This window comes from Trichosurus vulpecula, chromosome 1 (assembly GCF_011100635.1).
Source record: "Trichosurus vulpecula isolate mTriVul1 chromosome 1, mTriVul1.pri, whole genome shotgun sequence".
Classification (NCBI taxonomy): domain Eukaryota; kingdom Metazoa; phylum Chordata; class Mammalia; order Diprotodontia; family Phalangeridae; genus Trichosurus; species Trichosurus vulpecula.
Genome location: NC_050573.1, coordinates 62,032,882 through 62,041,372, shown reverse-complemented (window position 1 = coordinate 62,041,372; position 8,491 = coordinate 62,032,882). Strand labels below are relative to the sequence as shown.

General features: G+C 56.1%; 1 protein-coding gene across 1 annotated transcript; it reads left to right on the top strand.

Annotated features, from left to right (window-relative positions):
• Positions 1 to 8,238, top strand: GTPBP3 (GTP binding protein 3, mitochondrial). The gene is made up of 9 exons (XM_036750700.1): positions 1 to 194; positions 2,989 to 3,233; positions 3,903 to 3,989; positions 4,074 to 4,276; positions 4,679 to 4,751; positions 4,956 to 5,099; positions 5,993 to 6,158; positions 6,914 to 7,183; positions 7,613 to 8,238. The coding sequence occupies exons 1-9, from the start codon at positions 133 to 135 to the stop codon at positions 7,842 to 7,844; spliced, it is 1,482 nt and encodes a 493-aa protein (XP_036606595.1). The 5' UTR covers positions 1 to 132; the 3' UTR covers positions 7,845 to 8,238.
• Positions 8,239 to 8,491: the final 253 nt, after the last annotated feature.

The following is an 8,491-nucleotide window of genomic DNA, read 5'->3' as shown; positions in this document are numbered from 1 at the left end:
CTGCGGAGTGAGTCGGGGCTTGAGGGAGGAGCCTCGCTGGGGCGTCGGGGTCGAGGTCGGGGTCGCCGTATCGTGGCTCAGGATCCAGGAGGGGGCGCTCTTATCGCCCCGGTCCTGCCTCCTTCCGGCGCCATGTGGCGGCGCCTGGGAACCTTAGTGTCCGGGCCGGCCCAGAGTACCCGTCTGTGCACCAGGTGCGTCCCGGTCCAGGGTGGGCGGGCGTGGTGTCGAGTTCGGGAGCCAAGGGGTTAACTACGGGGCGGGGCGTAGATCAAACCGCGGATCTGGTAGACACGTGGGTTCGAGTCCCGCCGCTGCTACCTTGACAGCCTTGCGTGCTCTCTGGCCAGTGGCTGCCCCTCTCCGGACCTCAGTGTTAACTGTAAAACTTCAACGGACATTTATTAAGCGCCTACTGTGTGCCAAGGCCGGTTGCAAAGACGAAGATGCAAAAAAATCCAAAGGATGGTCCCTGCTCCGAAAGAGTTTTTAAATTTTACACTGGGAGGACCCGACAAGCCGGTGTAATACAAGGGAGGTGACCTCTTATAGTGCGAGGCCAGGTTTTGGAGTCAGAGGACTGCCTCTACCCCGCCCCCCAACCCCCGTGTGACCTTTGGCCAGGGACTTGACCACTCTAGACCTCAGTTTCCTCGCCTGTAACAGGAGAGGTGGGGGGAGGGGTGCCCTTCCAGCTCCAGATTCCAGGACCGGAGCAGAGGGAGGGTCTCTTGGGAGGACACTCCAATCAGGGAAGGCTCCCGGGAGGAGCTAGCACCCGAACTGGAGGCCCCCGCAGCGGGAGGAAGGGCATCTCAGGCATGCCCCCAGGCTGGCCGGGCTGGAATTTCCAGGAGCTGATGGTCTGAGTTGGCCGGAATGTGCAGTATGTCTGTGCAGGGGAGGGTGGGAATGAAGGGAGGTGGGCGGAAGGCCAGGCTGGGGAGCGGATGCGTTTCATTCTCCGTCCAGGGCAGGGGTCCTCAGCCGAGGTTGTGTCCTGGACCCCTCAGGCGCGCAGTCCCGAGAAGCCTGCGGACCCTGCCTCACCCTCAGGCTTTTTAATGAGACTCGCAGGATGACAAAGGAAGGCAGTTATATTGGAAGGGAAGTTCACGGACCCCAAGTTAAGAGCCTCCGGACTTACATTGAATAGTCGCTAGATGGAAGAGTCAGTAGGAAGTCATAGAAGGTTTGAATTGGTCAGATCCATGCCCCCAGGAGACTGCACTGATAGTCAGCAAGCATTTATTAAGCTCCTACTGTGTGCAGGGGCAGGTAGGTAGTGTGGTGAGTGGATAGATAGATCGCTGGGCCTGGAGTCAGGAAGACTTGTCTTCAGATCTGGCCTCAGACACTTCCCGGCTGTGTGACCCTAGGTGAGTCACTTCACCCTGTGTGCCTCAGTTTCCTCGTCTGTCAGATGAGCTGGAGAAGGAATGGGCAGACCACTCCAGTATCTGTCAAGGTTCTCCCTCATGCTGTTACCATCTCATTGGATCCTCACAGCAGCCCTGTGCAGCAGGCGCCGTTACACCCATTTCACACATGATCCTGAGGCTAAGAAAGGTTACGTTGCTTAGGCTCATACTGGGAGTATGTGTCTCCTTCTGGAGTCCTCCCGACCCCAAGCCCAGCCCTTACCCGCTCTGCCACCTAGCGGCCTAATCTTAGAATCACAGAATTTGAGAGTTGGAAGGGACTAAATCAAGTCAGCAAGCATTTATTAAGCTCCTACTGCATGTCAGGGACAGCTAGGTGGCACAGTAGATGGAGCACCGGGCTCGGAATCAGGAAGACTCCTCTTTCTGAGTTCAAATCTGGCCTCAGCTACTTACTGTGTGACCCTGGGCAAGTCACATCACCCTGTGTGCCTCAGTTTCCTCATCTGTAAAATGAGCTGGAGAAGGAAATGGCAAACCACTCTGGTACCTCTGCCAAGTAAACTCTAGATGGGGTCAGGAAGAGGTGAGCATCACTGAAAACATCTGAACAGCATCGTCAGACCTGTGCTGTAGGAGAATCCCTGTGGGCTGAATTGGAGCAAGGAGAGCCTTGTGGCAGGTAGACCCACCAGCAGATATTGCACCAATCCGGGTGCAAGGCAGTGAGGGTCTACACCAGAGGCTGTCAGTGTCAGAGGAGAGAAGGGGGTGTATTCAAGAGATGTCACAAAGGCCAGTAGAGCACTAGCCCTGGAGTCAGGAAGACACGAGTTCAAATCCAGTCTCTGTCACTTACTAGCTGTGTGACCGAGGGCAGGTCACTTAATCCCAATTGCCTCCCCCCCACCAAAAAAAAAAAAACCAAAACCAAAAACAAGAAAAGCTAATACAAGGGTGAAATTGATAGGCCTGGTCAGCAGCTTGGACAGGGGGCGGATGAAAGATGGTGAGGAGTCCAGGCTGACTGGACTGGGTTGGGAGCGGGGGCGGTTGGAGGAATGATGGTGTTCCCAGCACTAGCAGGGAAGTAGGCAGAGGGAAAGGCCTGGGAAGAAAGAGAATGAGTCCAGTTTTGGACGTGTTGAGTTTAAAATGTCTGTAATTCAAGACTTCTGAGAGGCACCTAGTCCAATATCCTCATTTTACAGACAAAGAAACTGAGGCCCAGAGTGACTCTCATGTCCTCAAGCAAGGAGACTCTAAACCTCCTCACTCCAGACTCAGTTCTCTTTCCACCAGACCTGAGGTGTAGCAGACATATCACCCCTCAGGCATCTGCGGCCCACAGCACTCCGGAGTGTGACCTAGATCAGGTTAAAATTTAATTGAGAAGTGATTATAAAACTAAATAAAACCACAATACAACATAGACAACATTTGCATGTGGTTTTCTGAGTCAGTATGTGGCCTGCAAGGATCCTTCTGTACAGTTTAGAGGTCCTCGCTTCTTTTTGGCCAGACCATCCTCCCCCCAGCCCACCCTTTCTCTTCCCGCCAGCACCCCCCACTAACTGCTTTCGTCTCCTCTCCCCTCCCCGTCCAGCCTGCCAAAGCCTTGTTTAGGCAGACCCATGTCTGGCGGTCGAGCCACTATCTTTGCCCTGTCTTCTGGCCAGGGAAAGTGTGGTGTGGCAGTCATTCGAACCAGCGGTCCAGCCAGTGGCCCTGCTCTCCTGGGACTCACAACCTTGCGCGCCCTTCCACAGCCCCGGGTTGCAACGCTTCGTCTACTGCAGGACCCTGGCTCCTCAGAGCCTTTAGACAGGGGCCTGATTCTCTGGTTCCCAGGTGAGTCAGGAGGGACAGGGGCGAGTGGCACTTCACTAACCCTTTGGGACCACGTTGGTACTTTTTTTTTCTTTTTTTTTTAGGTTGGTACTTTCTAACGCTCCTCATTAGCCATGATTCTAAAACCAGGTCCACAGTTTAGGACTCTGTTGTTCTGAGAGTCTCTTGTTCTAAGAGCCTTGTTCTGAGATTCTCTTGTTGTTAGAGTCCTGAAGTCTGTGGTTCTAAGCCTCAAGGAGTTCACAGTTCTAAGAGCCATGGGGTGTGTTCTTCCAACTTTGTGGCTGAGAGTGCAGGGGTCTGAGTCTGTGGTTTTAGGGGTTGATGTTGCGAAGAGACCCAGAGCTCATGGTTCTAGCAGCTTCTGTTTCTATGATTCTCACTTGTTGGTTTTTCCCTTTTTTCCCATCCAGTGGGAATTGGGGGTATCCTCAAAAGTTGCCAGTCCTCCTTTCAGGGTAGTGAAGACTTAAGCTGGAATGCAGCCAGGGTTTGGTTGCAGGGGGCTTGGTGAAAAGAGAATTTTCTTTCCTCCATCCCAGAGTCAACGTGGTAAATTGGGTCTCCCTCATTTCATCTGTATGGTCATGTACCTTGCTTGGGTGTTGCCAACATTGCTTAGGGAAGGATCCCCTCACAGCACCAGTGTCTTCCTTGCCTCCTTTCCAGGACCCCACAGCTTTACTGGAGAGGACTGTGCTGAGTTCCATGTCCACGGTGGGCCAGCTGTTGTGAGTGCTGTGCTGGGAGCACTGGGTGAGTTTCTTCCCTTTCCTGGGGCTCCCCTGGTGCTTCCTTGGGGGTGTGGCTGGCTCTGAACAGATGTTCCCTGGCAGGTAGGCAGCATACCAGGCCTTCGGCCGGCAGAGGCTGGAGAGTTCACCAAGCGGGCCTTCCAGAATGGGAAGCTGAGCCTGACTGAGGTGGAGGGGCTGGGGGACCTGATCCACGCCGAGACAGAGGCCCAGCGGCGCCAGGCCCTGAGGCAGCTCCAGGGGGAGCTAGGACAGCTCTGCCAAGGCTGGGGAGAGACGCTGACTATGGCAAGTGAGACTCTGGGCCTGCCTGGCCCCCACCTCTTGTGCCCCTTGGTTTCTTTCCTTTCCCAGTTACCACTCTCTCTCCTCATCCCTCCTTTCTCATTCTTGCTCTCTCCTCTCCCCTTTCCACTCCCTCATTCTTCTCTGCCCTCTCCCTTCTTCCCCTTGTCTCCTCCACTGTGGTTCTAAGACACGAGGAGTCCATGGATTTCAGAATTGCTTGATCCTGAGTCTGGGGTTCACAGTTCTAAGAGTGTGGCCGGGGACCTGGGGGCTATGCAGCCTGAGCTGCCCTGACCTTTGACTTTGCCCAGATTCCTTCAGTGACCTGCAGTGGTGGTGGGGGGGGGGGCACCTCTTTTGGAAGGAAAGAGGAGTTTCAGCTCCCCCTTCCTGCTTGCACAGGCCCTGGCCCACCTGGAGGCCTACATTGACTTCAGCGAAGATGACAATATTGAAGAAGGCGTGTTGGAGTGGGGTGAGGCCCCCCAGTTCATGCTCCCCTTCCCAAACCTCCAGGCACCTGCTGCCAGCCCTCCCTGGCTGCTCCTTCCCCTGGCTGCTGTCTCCTTGCCTGCTCCCTCCCTGCCTGCTCCTCCCTGACCCCCCCCCACCTGCTCAGCCCTGCCCTCCCTGGCCAGCCCCAGCCCCTTTCATTGGGCTCTCATCTCTGTCCCTGCAGTGGACAGGACTGTGCAGGGGCTCCAGGAAGCCCTCCTGGCCCACCTGCAAGATGCCCGTCGGGGCCAACGACTCCGCTCAGGGGCCCACGTGGTCATCGCTGGCCCGGCCAATGCGGGCAAGAGCAGTCTCATCAACCTGCTGAGTGAGTGGGAGGGGGGAGGGGCAGGGAGACCCTGGAAGGAGGACGGAGAAGTTGGTGGGGGGGAACAAGCACTTGGTACAACATGCCAGGCACTGTGCCAGGCTTGGTCTAAATATGTCATTTCATCCTCCCCACCATCCTTCCAGGTCGGTGCTTTTGTTAATCCCATTTTCTAGACAAGGAAACTGAGGCAGGCCTCAGTTAAGTGACTTTCCCAGGGTCACGCTGAACTCAGGTCTTCTGGCTCCTGGCCCAGCATTCTGTCCATCATGCCACCACCCTCCTCTTGGGGCAGGGAAGGGGAGATCCCCCCCTTCAGGTTAAGGAAGAAGATGTTTAGGGGGAAATGGAGATATGGGGGAAGGGAGATGTTTGAGGAGAATGAAGACTCCTGGGAAAAGGAGAGATGCTTTGGGAGGAATATTGCCAGATGACAACAGATCCAGAGCTGGAAGAGACCTCGAAGACCACCCGTCCCAACGCCCTCCTTTCACAGATGTCCAGACTGCGGCCTAGGGCAGTGAAGTGATGCGGCCAATGTCCCACAGATAGTTAAGGGTCAGAGTCAGGATTTGAACCCAGGTCCTCTGTCCCACTATGACTTCTGGGAAGATCTGTTTTACACACATTTCCCGCCCCTTCCCCCTCCCCACACACACATCCCCCTTCAGAGGAAGAAGAGATGGAGACATGGGTGGGGGGCATGGAGAACACTGGTCCTGTGGTCTCTTCAGGTGCCAGCTTCCCTATGGTGCCACCAGAGGGCAGCAGTGCCCAGCCTTGGACCAGCGGGCTTCTGTTGACATGGGAACTTGGGGTCTGACCCTGGGAAGGGGAGGGGGCCTGGGCCATGAGGCTCCTAGGCACTGACGAACTAACTCGTTAACCCCGAGGTCGGAGGCCTGTGGCCATCGTGTCCCCCGAGCCAGGCACCACCAGGGACGTGGTAGAGTCAGCCGTGGACATCGAGGGCTTCCCAGCCTTGCTGAGTGACACGGCGGGGCTCCGGGACAGCCCAGACCTGGTGGAACAGGAGGGTGTCCGGCGGGCCCAGGACAGGTGAGGGCCCAGGGCAGATGTGGGTCTCCCCCTGCCCTTCCCTTGCCCCCGGCCTGGCTTGGGAGCAGGCTGGGTCCTAGCCTCTGAGGCAGGAGTTGCTGTCCTGACCACAGATGGGGACAGTAGGGTCTCTGAGCACAGCTTCCAGACTCCTAGAAGGCGGGAGCTTTTCCTCCTCAGGCCATTTTCCTGTTACATTTTTTTTCCTTATTCCAAAGCACCAGGAGGCCCCCCCCCCACCTCCGCCTGTCCCCTGGAGGGGGTCTTCTGCTCCTGGCTGGCCATCCCCAGGCCTTAGTGGGGCCTGCAAGGGGCTGGTCTTGGACCCTTGGGCTGGCCGTGGTCCGGTGGAGGTCACCCGGGGATCACCCCTGAAGCGATGAAAAGCTGGAAGGGCCTCCCTGGGCCTCTGTTAACTTCTCCAAAATAACACCTTTCATTTCTCTCTTATCTAAGACTTTAATCCTGTTGCTAGGAATTCATACATAAATGTGCTTAGAGGTTTACAGGCCTCTGCTCCTGAAAGGGTGGAGTGATGACCTGCTCACCTTCCCCTCCTGTGACCCAAGCAATGCCCAGGATCATTATCTCCACTTTATGGACTGGAGACTGAGGTTCAGAGAGGGAAATGGCTCTGCTCAAGGCCAGGGCCAAGGCTAGAACGCAGGTCTCCCGACTCTCGGGGCTCTTCTGGTGCGATGATTCCCAAGGCCTCTCTGACTCAGGCTCCTCTTGCTTCCATCCTGTCCCCACAGGCTGGCCCAAGCCGACATCGTGCTGGCTTTGCTAGATGCCACAGATTTGGCCTCGGCCTCTAGCCGTCACTTCCTGGAGACAGTGGTGACTCCTGGGGGACCCTCCACCCCCTGCCGCCGCATCCTGCTGGTACTTAACAAGGCTGACCTGCTGCCAAAGGGGATGGAGCCTGGGGGGCCTGCCCTGCCCCCCCACCTCCTGCTGTCCTGCAAGACAGAGGCTGGCCTGGAGGCTGTGCTGGCCTCCCTAAAGAAGGAGCTGGCTGCTGTGTGAGGACCACCCCGCTTGTCATTTTTTCTTATCCTCCCGCCTCTGACCTTCTCTGCTGACTGACCCCTGCCATCCAGTCCCCCTGTCCAGCTGATTGACCTCTACCATCTGACCCTCCCTCCTGACTGACTCTCCTCCTTCTCTCCCTCCCTTCTCTCCATCTTCCTGTTCCTGACCATGTGAACCCCTAGTTTTGACCAGTTTCTCTCCTCAAAGACTCTTGACCTCTCACCATGCGCCCCCCACCCCGGACATCTTTGGGCTTTCAGGCTTATTTCCTCTCATAGTGAGGACTGGGTTTCACCCTTCCCAAGGTGGCTGTTATTCCTGGGTGTCTCTGGTGAGAATATTTGGTTGGGAGGCAGGGATCAGCAGCTGGGGCCTGTGGTGGGATTGGTTTCTCCCCTAGTCATGGTCATCCCTTTCAGATGCGGTGATCCAACTGTTGGGCCGCCAATCCTGACCCGGGCCCGCCACCGCCACCATCTCCAGAGCTGCTGTGAAGCCCTGGGTCGTTATGAGCAAAGTAAGGCCCGGGACCTGGCGCTGGCTGCTGAGGAACTGAGGGCAGCTCGAAGGCACCTGGGCCACCTCACTGGGCAGGCTGGGGCCGATGACATCCTCGATGTCATCTTCCGGGACTTCTGCATCGGCAAGTGAGCGCTGAAGGGGACTACATATAGACCCCAGGGCCAGGCATGCACAGGCCAGGTCACTAGCAGGGCCACAGGATGGCCAAGAAGGATTCTCCAGTGTGACTCAGTTGTGACTGAGGAGCTCTGTGTTTGTTGAAGAAGTTTGTGGCCAGCTACTCTGCCCACCTTGGCCTGTCTCTGTGGTGCCTTCCCTCTAGTCTGGGGCCTGGGCTCTCCCCAGGAAGACGAAGCCATTAGGCGCCGACCTCCATCATCCTGGAAGAGGGAGGAGGTGGGATGTGGATTTCAGTTGGAGAAGGCTCTTGACAAGATTGAAGGAGGTGGCTTAGGCATTCTAGGTCTTTGCTGGGCAGGGGAAAGGACACTGCCTGCTAATAAACAGGGTTTTTAAGAATAAATTTTATTGATTTCTTTTGTTCTATATCATCCACATTTCCCAGTATTTCTGTCCTCTTACTCTTCCTAGAGCACCATCCCTTATAATAATTTTAGAAAAAGAAGCAAAGTAACCTCAGTATTCTACACTCGTGGTCCTCCCCTTCTGCAGGCCAATCTCTTATCACGTAAAGAGCCTTTTGGGAAGGAGGGGCATGGAAAGGGAAGAGAATGTGAAATCCTGGACCCCAGGGAGCCTCCGGTCTGTCCTCTGGT